The sequence below is a fragment of the Macaca mulatta genome, chromosome 19, assembly GCF_049350105.2.
Source record: "Macaca mulatta isolate MMU2019108-1 chromosome 19, T2T-MMU8v2.0, whole genome shotgun sequence".
NCBI classification, from domain to species: Eukaryota; Metazoa; Chordata; class Mammalia; order Primates; family Cercopithecidae; genus Macaca; species Macaca mulatta.
In genome coordinates, this window is record NC_133424.1 from 41,263,169 (window position 1) to 41,285,000 (window position 21,832).

Here is a 21,832-nt window from a genome sequence, read left to right on the forward strand (position 1 = left end):
CATTTAAATTTTCCATGAGGAGTGTTCCTTTTCCCACCAAATTGCACAAAGCATAACAATATAGATCCCTTTTTCAATAATTTTTTAATAAAATGTAACTTTATCAATTTGTTTAGATTGTTTAAAAGGATACTTTGAAAAAAAATCATTATTTCTTGCTTTAGTAACTGGAGGACATCTCTTTACCTCTATAGAATCAATGCCCAAACTTAATATCCTCTCTTTTCTTGATTTTAGAGGTGAAAAGCCAGGCATCCTTCAAGCTAGTGGATCTTTGACAAAGATGCATTGCAAAACAATCAGAAAGGCATGCTATGTGTGAGTGATGATCCCTGCAGCATATGCCATAGGCTTGTTGTAGAGGAGCTGCTCAATAAATGGTGGATTCAGTTGAAACAAAGCTTTTTTGGATGCTTAATGGGAAGTTGTAGGGTGGGTATAATAGACTAAAAATTATTTCTAAAGAAGGTTATATATTTACTTGTATATATTCCAGAATCTTTGGGTTTTATCATTTCCTAAATTAAAAAATAAAAATGTAACTCTGTCCCAGATTAACTCAGATGTTAATACTTATATATAATTTTTTTCCTTTTTTCCCCTTTTAGGCATCTCACAGTATTTTCTGCTTGTCTGTTTAGGATGTTAGTTAAAGGAAAAGGGAATGATAGAAGTTTTTTTTCTTTTTCTAAAAATAAACTGGTTCAATGTTAGTATTTGCTGTCTATTTTAACTTCCTACTTTAAAGTAAAATTAGCAAAGTCTTATTGTTTCAACCTGATGTAAGTTTTATCTCCCTTTTTGATTATTTAAAGGTTGGAGTCTTTATCCCTGGCCTCAAAGGATGTAGACTTTTTTTTTTCATAGAGTGTTATTTTTGTCAGTCACTTTTAAGAGGATTAAAAATGTTGATCCCTTTCGTATTGCCTCGTCCCTTTAAAAAATTCTATTATGACAAATTTCAAACATACGAGAGTGCATCTTGATCACCTGTCTGTCTGTACCCTAATCCGTTAATCCATTTTTTTCTGATGAATTTCAAAGTAAGTTGTGGACATCTGTGTATTTCACCCCTTAATACTTGAGCATATACCTCATTTAACTTGATTTCTCTCTTACTTTCTACAATTTTATGAAAATGAGCTGTTTCCCATGGGGTCTGTCTTGATCTTAATCCTTTGAGGGTAAGGCTAACTTGTGGTTGTGTTAATGGTCTTCATCCCTACTGCCCTTTTTTTTTTTTTTTTAAATTTCCTTGAAACAAAAGGTACTCTCAAAAGGCGTATTACACATGATTAGCAAGATTCAGAAGAAGGTGGTTAAAGTTTCTTAGATGCCTTATACCTATGCTTTAGTTCTTGTTTTCTATAAGGAATGTTGCATGAGGATATTGGAAAAAAATTTAAAATTAAGAGTTGAAGGTGGAACCTAATCTATAAGGATCCATTATGTTGAAGCCAAAGAAGCAGGTCTAGCTATTTTAAGTAGGCTGGAGAGGTGTTTCTTAACTCTATCTGGGTTTTGTTTTCCTGTGAAGAAAATTATTTTAAGCAATTACCATTTTTGGTTACTGTAATATGACTCCTGTGTCCAAAAATTAATTACTTGTTTCTAATTATTAAAATAGAAAAAAAAAACTGATCAAATTTTGTTATGAATAAAGACCCTAGACTTACCTCAGTAATGCATTAGTTCTTAGCATAACTTTCGTATTTTCTGTTGCCTAGGCTTTGTGATCTTTAACAGGATTATTTAAGCCTGAAATAATAGAGAGACTATTTGGAGATCGCTGTTTGACTAAGCGTTTGGTCCCCAACATTTCCACGAATGTAGCCTTTAGAGAGAGAGGGTTGTTCCTCAAGCTGTAGTTTCTTCCAGAGACACTGCTTGACTCCTCCTGGCCTCCCTTCATAAAGGATTTCTGCATGGGCTGCATTTTAAGTGATCTACTTTATATTTTTAGAAAACTATTCAAAATTTATAAATAGCAACTCTAATCTTAAACTGCTCTCCAGTATGTCCACATTTTTGTGCTAGAGAGAATTATTAATAAATTGAAAACTGAATATGTTTGACTTGAAATACTGACATTGATCTCTGGTATTACCTGTTGTTGAACCTACTGTTCTTTTAATGTACAAAAGAGATGTTTTGTGAGGAAGTTTTTTTTCTTTTTTTTCTCCTACGCATTGTTACCAAAATAAGGCCTATTGAATGATAACTTTAATAGTAGCTTCTTAATATTCATAGAAACATTTAGATATCTAGGCTGGTGTATATAGTCCTTGAGCATTTGCAGAATTACTTATCTGAAACGTAAATAAGCTGTTAGTGTTGTGTTATTAATAGTGAGTGTTGACTGTCTAGGCACTATGCTAGTCAGTCCTATGGAGACATTCTCCCGTTGACTGCTCACACCAGTCCTGTTTCCAGAGCCCCTGAATGGTTACGTTCAGCTGTACTGTCTTTCAGCAAGTTACGCTATTTGTATCAAGTTGGTTGGTGAAATCTTGTGGGTAATAGTCTTTCTTGAAAGTTTTGGAATTGGTGTTTTTGATGCTTCATGGAAAAAAATGAGTTTTGAGTTTTGGAACCAACATAGTAGATGTTCCACGCTGGGCAGTGTGTTAGACCTTTTATATTTAATTCTGTTGAACCTGTGAGATAAGTATTAGTCCAGTTTTGCCATTTGACGATACAAAGACTAAGGTGAATTTGTGTGAATTGCATGTAGAGCTTGGGATTCACTCTCTGGTCTGACTTCAAAGCCATCTTCTTTCTGGTGCATAGCCTTGTGCATGAAGTTGTTTGCCATTTTTTCCATATAAAAATTTTCCAGGAGGAGGATTTTTGCCTTAAACAAAAGAATAAAACATGTTTTATATTTATTTATAGAAAAGGATTTTTTTGGGGAAAGTTTATAAAAAGCAGTTGCGCACTAGAAAACAAGAAAGCTTTCGTGAAGGAATGCAGGTCAGAAGACCTAGCTAGGTCAAACTCATTGCTTACCTCATCTTGATAGAGGAGATCTGGCTTTTTGCTATGTGGTTTTTCCATCTTCCTTCTACTTTGTCTTCTGTAAGAGAAAAATATTGATAAGTGACATTTATTATAGGATATGTCAAATAATATATATGTGAAATTTCTTAAGATCTTAAGGCTGAGATAATTTTTTTATTAATTATGCTACTGTTGCTTCAGGGAACTAAGCAGTAAGCTGAAACCAATTCTGTGATGTGTATAGCGCAGTCATTTATATTATCTGGAGAGTTGTTACCTACATTGCAGTTTATCCTGATTTCAGTTTGACAATGTCTACATGTTCTTTTAAATTGCTTGCTGAGTTGGTGAGTTTTGTTTCTGTTATTTTTAAAAACTGACAACATCCTTCTGCTTCAAAAAAATTCAGCGCTGTAGTTTTGCTTGCAGCCTGTATTTTAGCAGGAAACCCAATCTCCAGCGAAAGTTTGAAAACGGGCATCTTGGCATAGGCTGCTGCCTGGTATTACTCAAAAAGAAGGGCTGTTCATTTCCAGCAGGTTTTAAGAGCTGAGTAAGGCCCAGAGCATGGAAATAACGATCATCTCTGCCACTACAGAGTTACTTACACCTTTTGGTTGTTTGAAATTACTTACTTGGTAGCTCTGTTTGATATAGCAAGAAACAGACTCCTAAGCCACATTGAAATGCCTTTTGTGTTATCTCTACTTAATTTCTTCTACCCCCAGTTGATTCTCTCTTACCTTAATCACATTATTATGAATAATTGAAGAGCTGATGACACATTTTTCAGTCTAAAGTTTTCTGATGAGGACTAAAGCATCTGATCAAATTTCATGTTCATGATTTCAACTTCACAGCCAGTATCTATTCACTCAAAAGCTTTATTAAATCTCTTCTTTCGGCCGGGTGTGTTGGCTCACGCCTGTAATCCCAGCACCTTTGGGAGGCTGCGGCAGGGGGGATCGCTTGAAGCCAGGAGTTCGAGACCAGCCTGGCCAACATGGCGAAGAAACCTAATCTCTATGGAAAATACAAAAAGTAGCTGGGCTTGGTGGCATGTGCCTGTAGTCTCAGTTACTAGGGAGGCCAAGGCAGGGTAATTACTTGAACCCAGGAGGTGGAGGTTGCAGTGAGCTGAGATTGTGCCACTGCACTCCAGCCTGGGCAACAGAGAGAGACTGTCTTAAAATAAATAATTTCTTCTGTCTTCATCTTGAGTCCTTTCTTCTCTCCAAACATCAGGCCTTCTTTTACTGTCTCCCTTAATTTTCGCATTTTATTTAGTCCAGAGTCTTGTATCTTAAAAAACAGTAATTCTCAAAATTTGAGTATTCTGCTTCTAAATGCCGAAGTCCCTGAAGAGTCTTAATTCTTCAATAAATGTATGGTAGAATAATGCCATTGCTAAACTTTATAAAAACAGGATTTTAAAACTAAAAACCACATTAATCTTTAATTTGCTAAAATTAGGTTTTTGATTAGCTTGTTTTATGATACCTGGCCTACTGGGCCTCCCAAAGTGCTGGGGTTACAGGCGTGAGCCACCACACCTGATCAAAAGAACAGCTTTAATAAAGCTTTTGAGTGAGGCTGGTGCCGTGGCTCACGCCTGTAACCCCAGCACTTTGGGAGGCTGAGGTGGGCGGATCATGAGGTCAGGAGTTCAAGACCAGCCTGACCAACATGGTGAAACCCCGTCTCTACTGAAAATACAAAAACTAGCTGTGCATGGTGGCGCACACCTGTAATCCCAGCTACTCAGGAGGCTGAGGCAGGAGAATTGCTTGAACCTGGGAGGCGGAGGGTGCAGTGAGCCGAGATCACGCCACTGCACTTTAGCCTGGGCGACAGAGCAACACTCTGTCTCAAAAAAACAATTAAAAAAAAAGAAAAAAAAAGGAAAAGAAATATCATTAATAATTTGTATATTTGGTGTTTTTTTTGTCAACAGGAAGAAAGTAGATAATGACTATAATGCCCTTCGAGAAAGACTCAGCACCTTGCCTGATAAATTGTCTTATAATATAATGGTATGTTTGGTGTGTTTCTTTTAAAGTAATAGTTGTTTCTTGTAAACGTATTAACTGTGTTCGTTCACAGAATGTCAAGCTGATGGCTGTGTATGAGGTAACTACGTAGCAAGGAAGGTTTGTTTTGTTTTACTTTATAAGAATACAGTAATTGTAGTGATCGCTGGTATTTACCTTTTTTTTCCAGAATATATATGGTGACATAAATGACATAAATATTAGCACAAAATTGGACATATTTCGAATGGAAACTTACTATATAAAAAATGTAATTATGATAGAAATATGGCACTTAGTCATTTCTTGTTAGCCAGAGCAGGAATAGGCCATAATGTTTTGTAATTCACAGAATTAAACCTTAGGACATTGATTTTTATATAAAAACGTGCTGCTAATTTTTGTTTTAATGATCTTCACATTGACATAGTGATCTGTTCATGAGCCCTGGGTTAGAACCTTTCATTGCATGAATATTCTTTCTTATGAAGACTTTGTTCTTTTATACTAGTTCAAGTATTTTGTATATATAGCTAGGTAGATCCATTAAAGCTGTTTGTTTACTAATTCCTGCTTTGCAAAAATGGCTGTTTTATTGAAAATAATTTTTAGTTTTCTTTATCAAAAGTATTTTGCATTGACAGTGTTTCACTACTGGTTGCTTTCATTTAGATTTGCAAGTGAATGAAAAGTATAAACATGCCGAGACGTACTACTTTCTTTAAGAGCTGTATGTAAATATGGTGTGGATTTATTTTCCTGTTTTAACATTGATTTATGAACATAAAGCAATTTTCTGTTGATTTTCCAAGTAAAATTTTAATATAATGTTAAATTTCTGTGAAGCTGGCATTTTATTTTTACCAATGTATAAATAAAAAAATTCAGTGTTAATGTAAGGCTTTTAATGCAAAGTGTTTTATAAAATGTATTTTTCAGTGTTTTACGTTTTTTCCCTTTTTTCTTTTTTTTAAACAATAGGTACCATTTGGCCCTTTTGCCTTCATGCCAGGAAAACTTGTCCATACTAATGAAGTCACTGTTTTACTGGGGGACAACTGGTTTGCAAAGTGCTCAGCAAAGCAGGCTGTAGGTTTAGTTGAGCACCGGAAAGAACGTAGGTACCCATTTTAAATGATGTTTCTTTGTTGTGTATGTATCCATTCACAGATTGCCAAGCTGAAGGACTGTTTCTTACCAAAACTACCTTCCATGATTTATGAATCCAGGCTATTTGTGATTCTGTTGAATTGTAGGTAGTTTGAGTAGTACCAACATTTGAGAATGAGTTAGAGAATGGAGCATCTGGATTGGAAATGTCACCTACGTTGGCATGTTTTCTGAAGTTACAAAGTTTCAAAGTCATTATGTGATTTTTGTAGTTAGAAGTTGGGAAGACATAAAAATTGGAGTCATTTTATACTTTATAATTGTTTTTTTTTTTAGTTGCTATTACAGACTTATTTTTGCACTTAATACTTCAGTACACAGAAATAATGTGTTTTCTCCTTAGTGAACTAAGAGAAATACCTGTTTACGTAAGAAGACAATTCTTTAAAATGCTTTTTGGCTTGGGAAAAAAACATATTTTCATTTGATAGAGGAGACCAGGTGTGAAAAGTTGCTACCTAAAACAGCACCCTTATCCTTTTTCAGTTGTTTGATTTCTCTGCATCACTTTATTAAGGCAGCTCTTGAGTTTTGTTTATCTGTGCTATTATCTGTAGGTGTATAGAAGCCTACATACACACACACAGCACACACTACACATTTTGCAGTTGGATGAGATAGCTTGGGTTCTAGCTTAGTTATATTTTAAAATTAGGTTCAGTTTCTAATCTGTTGTTATTTCTGGAATACGTATTTAGACGGACAGTATAATATCCACCCTACCTGCTTTTTAACCTTTCAGTTAAATGTGTATTTGAAAATGAATGTTGGGAAGATCCTTTTGTATAAATAAGGTCATACTAGACAGAAAACAGCTGAGTTTTCTAAAGCTGAACTTGATTTCACTTATACATGAGTGAGTACTAGAGAACTCATTTACTCAGTGAAATTCTGGGAACTATATTTGGAGACTGTAATTGCAAATCAACTCCTATAAGTTTATAATTGATATATATTTTGATCTTTTGTGACACTAATCAGAATCTTATTGTTAGGCCTGTATGTAATTTCTGGCAATTATAAATCTTTTGGCTTTGCTGCATTATTTTTGTCATGTATATTAGCGAAAGAGAATGGGCATACTTTTTTCTTAAGGACCTTACTGAAGACGAAGCCTCTCTTTATATACTGAAGTAGCTCTGATGTTATGAAATGAATCCATAGCCTGTTGAAGTTTGTTCACGTTGATTTTCATATTTCAGTGAAAAAAATCATAATTAGTTATAACTTAAAATATTAATGGGAATACTTTTACAATAGAATAGAGCTCTAGAGTAGAGAAACATGTTTTGTTAAAACACTTTCTAGTAGTTAAATACGGTTTTGGAAAGTGACCAAACATAGGTGACTTTTGGGATCAATATTTATCTAAAATAATTTTCAAAGTACATATTTCCTGTTACAGTAAATTCTGGGCTGGGCACAGTGGCTCATGCCTGTAATCCCAGCACTTTGGGAGGCCGAGGCAGGTGGATCACCTGAGGTCAGGAGTTCGAGACCAGCCCAACCAACGTGGTGAAACTCTGTCTCTACAAAAATTAGCCAGGCGTGGTGGTGTGTGCCTGTAGTCCCAGCTACTTGGGAGGCTGAGCTGGGAGGATCACTTGAACCTGGGAGATGGAGGTTGCAGTGAGCTGAGATTGTGCCACTGCACTCCAGCCTGGGTAACAAAAGCGAAATTCTGTCTCAAAAAAAAAAAAAAAAAAAAATTCTGTAAAGCTGTTTTATTCACATGGTTTTATATTTATAATAACTGAAGGAAATACTTAGGTATATTGTTGTACTTAACATTTATTAAGAAAAGGTACTTTATTTTTCTTACGGCAGAGGAAATACAACCAGTTAAACACATAGTCTTCTACATCATGGTTGACTGGGGTAATTGGAGAAGGTCTGAGTTACAACACGTGTCATGATTTGTTTAACCAGCACCACAGTCAGGACACAGAATAGGATACAAAGATACTGCTCTCAGGACTCAGCTCCTATCAAAACCTCCTTCACACCGCCCCTTGGTGGTCACACCCTATCGCTGCCTCTAAGGGTTGAGACCTCAGGTCTGTGTCTTTTGAGACTAGCTTCTTCACTTGCTGTAACGCCTCATCCAGGTGGTTCTGTATATTAAAAGTCATGTTTTTTATTGCTGAGGAGTGTTCCATTACATGCATATCCATTAAATGCACGTACAACAGTTTTTCCATTCACCTTTTGAGGGACATTTGGGTGCTTCCATTTGTTGGCAGTGAGGAACAGAGCTGCTGTAAGCCTTTGTGTACAGGTTTTTGTGCGAACATACATTTTTATTGCTGTTGGTAAATACCTACAAGTGAGATTGTTAGATCATATGATAAGTGTATGTTCAGTTTTTAAGAGACTACCAAGCTGTTTTCCAAAGTGACTGTATGATTTACATCTCTTTCAGCAGTGTGTGAGTGGTAGCTTTGCGTCTTTACCAGCCCTTGATATTCTCAGTTTAAAAAGTGTAGCCATTTGAATAGGTGTATAGTGGTTTTAATTTGTTGTTGCCTAATGATGTTGAGCATTGATTCATGCACTTATTTTATCTTTGTGTCCTCTTTTACCTGTTGAACTCTTTTGCCCATTTTTAAAAATTGGGTTATATATGCTTTTTTATCTTTTTTGAGATGGAGTCTCACTCTGTTGCCCAGGCTGGAGTGCAATGGGGTGATCTCGGCTCACTGCACTCTGTCTCCCAGGTTCAAGCAATTCTCCTGCCTCAGCCTCCTGAGTAGCTGGGATTACAGGTGTGCGCCACCATGCCCGGCTATTTTTTTGTATTTTTAGTAGAGATGGGGTTTCACCATGTTGGTCAAGCTGGTCTTGAACTTCTGACCTCAGGTGATCCACCTGCCTCAGCCTCCCAGAGTGCTGGGATTACATGCGTGTGCCACCGCACCTGGCCTGGGTTGTATATTTTCTTGTTATTTTATTTCATTTTATTTTTTTAAATTGGAGTCTCGCTCTGTCGCCTAGGCTGGAGTGCAGTGGCATGATCTTGGCTCACTGCAACCTCCGCCTCCCAGGTTCAAGCGATTCTCCTGCCGTGTGCCACCATGCCCGGCTAAGTTTTGTATTTTTAGTAGAGATGGGGTTTCACCATGTTGATCAGGCTGGCTTGAACTCCTGACTTCGTGATCCTCCCGCCTCGTGATCCACCCACCTTGGCCTCCCAAAGTGCTGGGATTACAGGCGTGAGCCACCATACCCTGCTGCGTTGTATATTTTACTGTTGTTTTGAGAGGTTTTTTTTTTTTTTTTTAAATATATTCTGGATTTAAGTTCTTTGTTAAATAGGTGATTTGCAAATATTTTCTCCCACTTTGCATCTTGTCTTTTCATTCTCTTAACAGTGTCATTCCAGAGCAAAAGTTTTTAATTATGAAGTTCAGCTTTTAGCTTTTTTTTTTTTTTTTTTTTTCTTTCTTTTTTGAGACAGAGTTTCGTTCTGTCGCCCAGGCTGGAGTGCAGTGGCCGGATCTCAGCTCACTGCAAGCTCCGCCTCCTGGGTTTACGCCATTCTCCTGCCTCAGCCTCCCTAGCAGCTGGGACTACAGGCGCCCGCCACCTTGCCCGGCTAGTTTTTGTATTTTTTAGTAGAGACGGGGTTTCACTGTGTTAGCCAGGATGGTCTCGATCTCCTGACCTCGTGATCCGCCCATCTCGGCCTCCCAAAGTGCTGGGATTACAGGCTTGAGCCACCGCGCCCGGCCAGCTTTTAGCTTTTTTTAATGGATCATATGTGTAGTGTCATATCTAAGAATGCTTTACCTAACCTTAGTTCTTGAAGATTTTCTCCTATGTTTTCTTCTAAAAGTTTTATGCTTTGACATTTTACAGTTAGATCTGATTGATTTTAAGTTAATTTTTGTTCGAAGTGTGGGGTTTAGGTCATGGTTCATTTTTCTTGCATATGGATGTCCAGTTGCTCCAATACTATGTTGAAAATATTGTTCTTTCTCCATTGAAATGACTTGGCACCTTTGTCAAAAATGAATTGGCAACAAGACCATCTTAGATACCCCACTAGGATGGTTATAATAAAAAAGACAGTAACACTTGTTGCTGAGGATGTGAAAAAATTGGAACCCTCATTCATTCCTGGTGGGAAACCACTTTGGAGAACAGTTTGGAATTTTTCAGCAAGTTAAACATTGTGTTTTACTGTGATCTAGCAGTTCCACACCTAGATAGTATTCTACCCAAGTGAAATAAAAACATGTCCACAAATACTTGTACATGAATGTTAAGAGCAGCACTGTTTTTAATAGCCGAAACATGGTAACAACCCAAATGTCTGTCAACTAATGAAGGGGTAAGTGTCATACATCCATACAGTGGAATGTTGTTTGGCAATAAAAAGACATGTACCTTGAAAACATTAGAATAAATTAAAGGAGTCACAAAAGACCACATATTGTATGATTCCATTTACATGAAATATTCAGAATAGGCAAATTTATAAAACAAAGGAGAGTAGTGGCTGCTTAGGGCCAGGAAGCTATGGGAGAGAATAGAGAGTGACTGCTAAAGAGTATAGAGATTTTTAGGGGCAATGAAAATATAAAAACGCAGATTTTGGTGATGATTGTGCAACCCTGTGAATATACGAAAACCATCGAATTGTACATTTTAAATGGGTGAATTGTATGGCATGTGAATTATAGCTTACTTAAATTGTTAAAAAACAAATGAATGAGCCATTTTGTATAGTTGTGTTTTTGGACCATCTATTCTGTTTTTTTATCTATGTTTCTGTCTCTTTGCTGATGCCAATCTGTTTTGATTACGGTAGCATTATAAATGTGTTCCTTAAAGTTGGTAGTACAGGTGTTCTAATTTATTCTTTCCAAATTGTTTTGGCTGTTCTACCTCCTTTGGCTTTCCATACACATTTTAGAAACCACTCGTTTATGTTTACAAAAAGTCCTGGTGGGATTTTGATTGGAATTGTGCTAAATCAACACATTAATTTGGGGAGAATTGATCTCTTAATTATTAAATCTTCCAGTGTGTAAGTACTTCCAGCGTGTAAATACAGTGTATCTCTGTATTTAGGACTTCTTTCATCAGTTTTGTAGTTTTTGAGCACATAGATCATATGTGTTTTGTTAGGTTTATATTTGTTTCACCTATTGTGAAGCTGTTGTAAATGATGGCATTTAAAAATTTTGTTTTTCAAGTGTTCTAGTATGTAGAAATAACTCTTTTTAAAAAAGAATTAACATTGGATCCTCCATTCGTGCTGACCATATTAGTTAGTTCTCTGAACTTTTTTGGGGTAGATTCCATGGGATTTTCTATGTAGACAATCATGCCTTTTGTAAACAGCTCCTATTTTTTTATTCCTTTCCAATGTGTGTACACTTTATTTCTTTTTCTTGCCTTATTTCCTTGGCTAGGACTTGCAGTATAATATTTTTTGTTGTTGTTTTGGGCTTTTAAGTTTTTTTTTTTGGAACAGTCTGGTCCTTGATGGGGGCCTCTCCCCCTACCCCTCCCCAGTCTGGCTATAGCTCAGATCGTCGCTCGATTTTGAGCAGCTCCACCTCGAACACCAGGGTTGCACCGCCTGGAATCTTTGGGGGAGCTCCCCGCTCTCCATACCCCAGCTCGGATGGGATCACCAGCTTGCGCTTTTCCCCCCTCACACATCCCTGGCAGCCCCTGGTCCCAGCCCTTGATGACCTGGCCTATGCCAAGGGAGAAGACAAAGGGCTGGTTCTGGGGCAGGCTGCTGTCAAACTCTGTCCCATCTTCCAGCTTCCCCGTGTAGTACATGTGCAGGACATCCCCTTTATGCGATTTGATGGGACAGTGGTCCACCCGCTTCTTGACCCCGATCTACAGCTTCCTTTTGCCCTTGGCCCCCGTGGCCGTGGCCACGGCGCTCAGGCAGATGGACAGTACTGTCAGGACCCGGACCCAGCTCAGCCTCATGTCTCTCCTCGCTGCGTCCCTGCAGTATAATATTGAATAGGAGTGGTAAGAGTAGGTAGGCATCTTGGTCTTGAAACCGATCTTCTGGGGGAAACATTTGGTATTTTACTGTTAAATGTGGTGTTAGCAGTAGGTTTTTTAAAAAAATTAATACTCCCTATTAGTTTAGGGAACTTTCTGCCTGCTTCTAATTTGCGGATTTTTTAAATGAAAAGATGTTGAATTTTGTCAAATGTATTTTCTGCATGTATTGATACGATCTTGTAGTTTTTCTTCTGTATCTGTTAATGTGGTGGATTATATTGATTGATTTTTCTTCCCTGGATGAACCGCATTTGGTCATGGTGTGTTATTGCTTTCATATATTACTGGATTTGATACATTGAGCTTTCTTTGTTTACTATTTGCATGGTGTATATTTTTCCATCTCTTTTACTTTTATGCTAACTATATCATATTTAAAGTGGGTTTCTTTTTTTTTTTGTTTTTTTGAGGCGGAGTCTTGCTCTGTTGCCCCGGCTGGAGTGCAGTGGCATGATATTGACTCGCTGCAACCTCCACCTCCCAAGTTCAAGTGATTCTCCCACCTCAGCCTCCTGAGTAGCTGGGATTACAGGCGAGTGCCACCACGCCTAGCTAATTTTTGTATTTTTTGTAGAGATGGGGTTTCACCACGTTGGCCAGGCTGATCTCGAACCCTTGACCTCAAGTGATCTGCCTACCTTGGCCTCCCAAAGTGTTAGGATTACAGGCGTGAGCCACTGCACCCTGCCTAAAGTGAGTTTCTTATAGACAGCATGGACCTTTCCTTTTTAATTCATTCTGATAATTTCAGTCTTTTAATTGATGTATTTAGACCATTTACATTTAATGTGTAATATGTTTGGATTTAGGTTTGGCATTCTCCCACCGTTTTTGTTCCTCTTGTTCCCCTTTCTTGTCCTCTTTTAGATTATTTAATATTTTTAGTATCTTATTACTCTGTTTTTGCTGAAATAGGAACTTCTTAAAATATTTTTAGTGTTACAAATTAGGGATTAATGTATTTCACATGAACTTAAAAGTTTTACTCTAAATACTTGTGAGTTCTTGTTTAGGTTAGAGAGCAATTTTTTTTTTTTTTTTTAGAAAAGAGTACATCTTCAGTGAGACTAAGTGAAAAGACCAGGATTTAATCAGAGATTTCTACAGTATAGATATGTTTTTGGTAATTTTGTTTCTGCATGTCTCTGTAATCTACTTTTGAATACTGGGAGAATTATTTTACCATGTATCTTTTGTTCAGAGTTGTATCTGACACATTTATCTTATTTTTACTTTTGTCTTAAAAAATGCATACTTAGTCTTCATTTTTACGACAAAGTTATTTTTACTAAATGGAAGGGTGGACATGAAGGGATAAGATCATGAACCAGGGTAATGGCTGTGGGCTTAGAGAAGAGATCAGATGCAGGGAGAATTTCTGAGCCTGATAGGACTTGGCAACTGATTGGATGTGAAGGTTGAGGGGAAGCATTGGATGAGTGGTGACCTAGAGGCAGTGTTGTTAACATAATCAAGTAAGTTCGTAGATCACTGCACACTGCTTTTCCCTCTACCAGAGAGTCCAATGCACATAGGCACATTACTTAGAAGCCCTGTAATGAAAAATATCCCTTTAGTTTTGTTTAATATTGTGGTTCCCAAACTTACTTGATTTTGAGAAACTTTTAACTTGTAATGTCTGTTATCTCACAGAGCATTCTAAAAAAATCTTGACTTAGGAATACATTTTTAGGCAGATTTCAGAAGAAAGTGGGTGATAAGACATTGTTAGCACTGAATACAGCTTTTTTTTTTCTTTTCTTTTTTAAGTGATAGGAGAAGAAAAATTGTATATGAGGTGCATCAGGTCATTCACAAGATGGGCTTTTTTAAAAATTATTTTTTTGGTAGGTTATATATGGACATGATATAAAATCTAAAGGATATTTATTAAAAAATAACTATGCTTCCTTTTCTTGTTCTTTAACATCCAGTTTACCTCTCTGGAGGCATCGCTGTTATCAATATCTTACTCATTATTCCAGGGATATTCTGTGCGTTTACAGCTATAGACTTAGGCATTCCCACCCCACCCTGTACACATCCACTCAAATTGTAGTCACACTTTTTTTTCTTTGCTTTTTGTTTTGGCAGCTTGCTGTCTTATTCTTTTCATGGCTGTATAGTATTATATTGTACCATAGTTTATTTAGCCAGTCCTTTACTCATAGGCCTTTAGATCATCTTCCTTTTTTTTGCTATTGAAAGCAATGCTGCAGTGAATAACCTCTGTGTGTGTGTGTGTGTGTGTGTGTGTGAGTATGTGTATGTATCATTTTGTACTTGTGTATATCTGTAGGATGAATGACTAGGATTGAATTGCTGGCATGAAGTGAGTTAGATTTTTAACTTTGACAGTACTGGCCTTAACAGACTGACTGACTACACCTTTGCCAACCCATTGTGTTTGCAAAGTTTTTTTTGGAACCGATAACCTTATTGTAGGCCCCCTGGCACCACTAACTTAACTGTCTTTTCTTCCTTTTCCTCCCCTCCCCTCCCTTCCCTTCCCCTCGTTCACATAGTTGGTCAGCAATAACCACCATCCATCTCCAGATATTTTTCATTTTCTTAAGCTAAAACTGTACCAGTTAAGTGATAACACCCCATTTTTTCCTTCCTTTCTCCTCCCCATCCCCTGGTAACCACTATTCTACTTTCTGTATGAATTTGGCTATTCTAGATACCTTACATAAGTGGAATCCTGCAGCATTTGTCCCTTCGTGTCTGGATTATTTCACTTAATGTTTTCTAGGTTTGTCTCTGTTGTAGCACATATCAGAATTTTCTTTTTAAGGATGAACAATATTTTATTTTGTGAATAATGTGAATTATTCTGTTCGCTATTATAAATAATGCTGCTATGAATATAGGTATATAAATATTTAGTTCCCTGCTTTAAATTATTTGGGGTATATATCTGAAAGTGGAATTGCTGGATCATATGGAAATGTTTTATATATATATATATATATATATATGTCTATTTTTTTTATTTTTTTGAGACAGGGTCTCACTCTGTTGCCCAGGCTGGGGGTGCAGTGGTGCAGTCTTGGCTCACTGCAGCCTCCGCCTCCCAGGTTCAAGAGCCTTCCTGCCTCAGCCTCCCGAGTAGCTGGGACTACAGGTGTGTGCCACTATGCCCAGCTAATTTTTGTATTATTAGTAGAGACAGGGTTTCACCATGTTGGCCAAGCTGGTCTTGAACTCCTGACCTCAGGTGATCCATCTGCCTCAGTCTCCCAAAGTGCTGGGATTACAGCTGTGAGCCACTGCGCCCGGCCCAATATTGTGTTTTTTAAGGAACCTCCATTCTGTCTTTCACAGCAGCTGTACCATTTTATATTCTCACCACCAAAATACAAGGAATCTGGTTTTCCCACATTCTTGTCAACACTTGTTACTGTATTTTTAATATATAAAATAAATATATTTTAAAGTGGCATACCACCAAGGAATATAGTTTGAAGTGGATTTGAAGTGATACATCATCAGGGTTTTGGTTTGTATTTCTTCAGTGATTAATTATGTTGGGCATCATTTCATGTGTTTATTGGCCACATGTATATCATCTTTGGAGAAATGTCTATTTAAGTCCTTTGCCCATTTTTTATTGCAGTTGTTTGTTTTTCTTGTTGAGTTGTAGTTCTTTATGTATTCTGGATATTAGTCCCTTATCAGTATTTTTTCCTGGTCTGTGGGTTGCCCTTTTACTTTCTTTTATTTTTATTTTTTTGTCTTACTTTAAAAAAAAAAAAAGTAGCTGCCAGGTAGAGTGCCCTTTTACTTTCTTGATAATGTCCTTTGATGCACAAAATTTTTAAATTTTCATTATCCAGTTAGTGTTGTTTTGTTTTTGCCTATGCCTTTCATGTCATATCCAAAAAATTGTTGGCAAATGTCATGAAGCAGCTTCCCTCTGTTTTTTTTTTTTTTAAGTTTCCTAGATTTATCTCTTCATTTAGATCTTCATTTAGGTTGCTGTATCCATTTTGAGTTATATTTTATATACGCTTGTAAGGTAAGGGTCCAACTTTATTATTTTGCATGTGTTTCCAGTTTTCTCAACACAATTTGTTGAAAAGACTGTCCTGGCCAGGTGCGGTGGCTCACGCCTGTAATCCCAGCACTTTGGGAGGCCAAGACAGGCGGATCATGAGGTCAGGAGATTGAGACCATCCCGGCTAACATGGTCCTTACCTTTTTGAATGGTTTTTACACTCTTGTTAAAAATCATTTGGTCATATATTTATGAGGTCTTATGTCTAAGCTTTGTATTCTATTTTTTGGTCCGTATGTCTGTATTTATGTTGCTACCACATTATTTTGATTAGGGTAGCTTTGTAGTAAGTTTTGAAAACAGAAAGATAAGACTTCCAACTTAGTTTTTTTTTTTTTTTTCAAGATTGTTTTGGTTATGGGGGACCCTTGAGACTCCATGTGAAGTTTAGAACGGGCTTTTCTGTTTTTGCAAAAAAAACTACTGGATTTTACTAGGAGTTGCACTGAGTCTTTAGGTTGCCATGGGTAGTATTGACATCCTAATTATTAAATATATTCACTCCATGAACATAGGATATCTATTTATTTGTGTCTTGTTTCAGCAACACTTGTAGTTTTTAGTGTACAAGTCTTGCACCTTCTTGGTTAAATTAAAGAGTTTAGTCCTTTTGGTTCTAGTTGAAATGGATTGCTTGTATTTCCTTTTTAGATTGCTCATTGTTAGTGCATAGAAATGCAACTGATTTTTGTGTGTTGATTTTGCATCCTGCAACTTTGCCAGATTTTTTTTATTAGCTTTACCAGGGTGGGTTTTTTTTTGTTTTTGTTATTTTTGATTCTTTAGGTTTTTCTACATATTGCATATAAGATTGTATCATATGTTGGTAGTAGAGAGAACTAGACTTCTTTCTTTCCAATTTGGAGGCTTTTTATTTGTTTTTCTTGCTTAATTGCTCTAGCTAGAACTTCTAGTATGGTGATGAATAGACATGTTGGTAGTGAGCTTCCTTGTCTTATTCCCAATCTTAGGAGAGAGACTCGCAATCTTTCATCATATAGTGTGATGTCAGTGTGGGGTTTTCATATATGGCCTTTATTATGTTTTGGAAGTTCCCTTCTATTTCTAGTTTATTGAGGGTTTTTTTTTATATCATGAAAGGGTGTGCATTTTATCAAAGGCTTTTTTGAATTCAATCGAGATTACCATGTTTTTTCCTCTTCATTCTGCTCATGTAGTATATTACATTGATTTTTATATATTGAACCCATCCTTGCATTCCAGGGCATGGGGGAGATCATTCTTGGTCATGATGTGTAATTCTTTTGATATGCTACTGTATTTAGTTTGCCAGCATTTTGTTGAGGATTTTTATATGTATATGCGTAAGAGAAATTAGCCTGTAGTTTTCTTATTTTTATCTGGCTGGCCTCACAGAATGTGTTCCCTCCCTTTTCATTTTTTAGAAGAGTTTGAGAAGATTGGTGTTAATTCTTTGAATGTTTGGTAGAATTCCTCTGTGAAACCATCTCGAGATTCTTGGGCCTTTCTTTGTTGGGAGGTTTTTGATTACTGATTCAATATACTACTTGTTACAAGTCTATTCAGATTTCAGTTTTGGTAGTTTGTGTTTTTCTAGGAATTTGTCTAGTTTATCTAAGTTACCAAACTTGTTGGCATTCAGTTGTTTGTACTATTTCTGTATAATCCCATTAATTTTTGTAATATTAGTTTTTATTGTTCCACTTTTGTTTGTGATTTTAGTGATTTGAATCTTCTCTCTTTTTTTCTTAGACAGTCTAGGTAAAGATTTGTCAATTTTGTTGATCTTTTAAAAAACCAACTTTTGATTACGTTACTTTTTCTCCATTTTTAAAAAATTATGTTTTGTTTATTATCCTCTAATCTTTGTTATTCCTTTCCTCTGTAAGCTTTGGGTTCAGTTTACTCTTTTTTTTTTTTTTTTTTTTTCAGTTTCTTAAAGTGTACAGTTAAGTTACTGATTTGAATTATTTCCTTTTTTTTTTTTTTGATGCAGGTATTTACAGCTATAAATATCTTTCTTAGTATTGCTTTGCTGCATCCCATAAATGTTCGTTGAGTTTTTTTTTTGGTGGTCTCAGGGTATTTTCTTTTTTTTTCTTTTGAGACAGAGTCTCACACTGTTGCCCTGGCTGGAGTGCAATGGTGCAATATCGGCTCACTGTAACCTCCATCTCCCGGGTTCAAGGGATTCTTCTGCCTCAGCCTCCCGAGTAATTGGGACCACAGGTGTGGTCAACCACGCCTGGCTAATTTTTGTAATTTTAGTAGAGTCGGGGTTTCACCATGTTGTCCAGGAATAGTCTTGAATTCCTGGCCTCAAGCAGTCTGCCTGCCTCGGCCTCCTAACGTGCTGGGAGCCACTGTGCCCAGCGTATTTTTAAATTACGCCTATGATTTCTTCTTTGACCCATTGACAGATTGTTTTGTAAAATTTTCGTATATTTATGACTTTTTCCAGTTTTCCTTCTATTAATGATTTTTAATGTTATTGAACATTCCAATTAGAAAATTTACTTTATATGATTTCAATCCTGTTAAATTTTTTGAGACTTATTTTGTGGCCTCTCATATGACCTATCCTGGTGAATGTTCCATGTTTCCCTTAGAAAGTGTGTGTTCTTCCTGTTGTTGGGTGGAGGTTTCTATATATGTCTGTTAGGTCTAATTGGTCTTTAGTAGTGTTCATGTTCTTTATTTCCTTCTGGCTGTTCTATCCTTTACTGAAAAGGGGATATTCATGTCTCCAGCTATTATGGTGAAATGATTTCTCCCTTCAGTTCTGTACATTTTTGCTTTATACGTTTGAGCTCTGTTAGGTATGTATGCATTTATAATTGTATCTTCTTGATAGATTGAACCTTTTATCAGTGTGAAATATCCTTTGTCTCTCGTGACTTTTTTTAACTTAAAGTCTATTTTGTCTGATACTACTATAGCTACCTTATTTCTTTTTTTTTTTTTTTTTTTTTTTTTTTTTTGAGACGGAGTCTCGCTGTGTCTCCCAGGCTGGAGTGCAGTGGCGTGATCTCGGCTCACTGCAAGCTCCGCCTCCCGGGTTCACGCCATTCTCCCGCCTCAGCCTCCCAAGTAGCTGAGACTACAGGCGCCCGCCACCACGCCCGGCTAGTTTTTTGTATTTTTAGTAGAGATGGGGTTTCACCATGTTAGCCAGGATAGTCTCGATCTCCTGACCTCGTGATCCACCCGCCTCGGCCTCCCAAAGTGCTGGGATTACAGGCTTGAGCCACCGCGCCCGGCCTATTTCTTTTTTTGGTTACTATTCGTATGGAACATCTTTTTTGTTCCTTCACTTTCAACCTATTCGTGCCCTTAGGATCTACAAGTGAGTCTCTTATAGACAGTATATAGTTGGATCCTTTTTTTAAAGCAATTGATTCTGCCAATTTATGCTTTCTGATTGGGGAAGTTTAATCTGTTCACATGTGTAGTTATTACTGATGAGGGAAGGACTTAGTTTTGCTATTTTGTTATTTTCTGCATGTTTTATAGCTTTTTTTGACTCATTTCTATATTACTGCCTTCCTTTTTTTTTTTTTATGGTGAATGGTTTTGATCTCCTTTTCACTTCTTTTTAAAATATTTTATAGGTATTTTCTTTGTGGTTACCATGGTGATTACATAACATATCCTAAGGTTATAAAATGTATTTTGAATTTATACCAGCTTAACTTCAATCACGTACAAAGGCTTTATTCCTGTTCAGCTCCTTCACTTTATGTTATTTATGTCACAAATTACATCTTTGTACATTGTGTTTCCATTAGTATAGATGTACAGTGATTGTATTCATTTTTCTTTATCATGTAGAAAAAAGTGGAGTTACAAACCAAAATGACAATAATACTGATTTTTTCCTATGTGTTTACCTTTATCAGAGATCTGTGTTTTCATATCGCTTTGAGTTACTGTCTTTTCATTTCTACCCGAAGAGCTTCCTTTAGTATTTCTTGTATTGCAGTGGTAAGGAATGCCTTCAACTCTTGTTTATCTGGGAATGTCTTAAATTTCCCTCATTTTTAAAAGAGTGTTGTTTTGCTAAACATAGAATTCTTGGCTGCAGTATTTTGTTTCCCTCTCAGCACTTTAAACATATTTCATCCCATAGCCTTCTGTGCTCCAGGGTTTCTGCTGAGAAATCTGATAATCTTATTGAAGATTCCTTGTTTGTGATGAGTTGTTTTTTTCTTGATGCTTTCAGGATTCTTTCTTTGTTGTTGTTCAAGAGTTTGATTATAGTGTGTCTTGGTGTGGGTCTGGGTTTATCCTACTTGGATTTCATTGAGCTTCTTGGATTTGTGGATTCATACCTTATCAAGCAATGTGTGTGCTCTTGAGTGTCTCCAATAAGGCATTTCAAAATACAAATTTATGATTTTAGTTTATGATAGATGTATATAGCTTTAAACAACCACAAACCATCTTAAGACATTATTTAAAAAAAGAGCAGCATTCGCTTATCCCTTTTGACTCACAGTTCCCATTCCTTAGATGTAATTACTTTCCGTTTTTGACTGTTTTTACTTTGCTGTTTTTATTCATATTTTCCAGTGGTTGGCATATCCTATTTTTGTTTACTTGTTTTCTCAATTTTATGTATTATTAACTAGCTGTCTACAATTTAAGAGGACCATTTAGCATTTTTACATGTCTTCCCTGTCTCTGCTTCTCTAATCTTTTTACTATTATTGTATCACAATTTTTGTTGTATCAGTATTCATGCTTAGATATTATGTAATTCCATTTTGTTCTTGTACTGGCTTTTAATTGAATTTAACTGCTTTTTTTGTTGCATAGCTTTCTATGTATCTATCATTAATTCAGTCAGACACTTTTTTGGTTGTTAGAAATTTACTGCTGGAGTCTTTCATTGTCTTGCTTCAATTTGGACTGGCTTCTATCCTGATCAAAGGAGAGCTGTTTTCCTGGTATCTTTTTACCCTGTTTTTGCCTTTTATTTATTTCCTGTTTTCTGTTTCCCAAAGCGCCCTTTTTTCAGGTTCTATTTACTTTGTTGGAATATTGCTTTCAATAACTTTTGGGAAAGTGCTCAGAGGTACTTCTTTGAATTTTTATGTACCTGAATAACTCTTATATTCCTTATACTCCTGCTTGTTATTGTTAACTAGACGATTTAGAATTCTAGGTCTTAAGTAGTTGTTGCCCTCAGAATTTTGGATACATTATTCTATTACCTTCTGTCTTTAAGTGTTGCTATTGAAAATCTTGATGCTACTTTCTTTTTCTTTGTATATAACTTGTTTTTTTGTTTTTAGAGCTTTGAGATTCCTTTTTGGTCTTTATTCCCCATGATCTAGAATACTACAGTGGTACACCTTGATGCCATGCTATGGATCCTTTAAAATTTGTTTGCTAGTGCTTAGTGGACTTTTTTTGAGTGGAGGCTTAAGTCCTACAGCCCTGGGAAATTTATATTACTAATTTGAAAATTTCCTTTTCTTGTTGCCTATTGTTTGTCTTTGTTGTAATTTTTGAAGTGATTTCTTCTAAATAATCTTTTAAATCA

General features: G+C 36.4%; 1 protein-coding gene and 1 pseudogene across 4 annotated transcripts in view; one reads left to right on the plus strand and one right to left on the minus strand.

The window, feature by feature from the left end:
* Window positions 1-21,832, plus strand: part of URI1 (URI1 prefoldin like chaperone) — a 73,432-nt gene that overhangs the window by 36,758 nt on the left and 14,842 nt on the right. For 3 of the 4 annotated variants that reach the window (XM_077978051.1, XM_001085459.5, XM_015123483.3), the window contains 2 exons: window positions 4,955-5,033; window positions 6,012-6,147. In XM_077978051.1, coding sequence (XP_077834177.1) covers window positions 5,031-5,033; window positions 6,012-6,147 — 139 coding nt within the window. In that variant the 5' untranslated portion in view covers window positions 4,955-5,030. Of the gene's footprint in view, window positions 1-237; window positions 433-4,954; window positions 5,034-6,011; window positions 6,148-21,832 lie in introns of those variants that run through there. The other variant, XM_028839928.2, reaches the window with a different exon arrangement.
* On the minus strand, window positions 11,620-12,172 carry LOC700971 (peptidyl-prolyl cis-trans isomerase FKBP2 pseudogene; annotated as a pseudogene).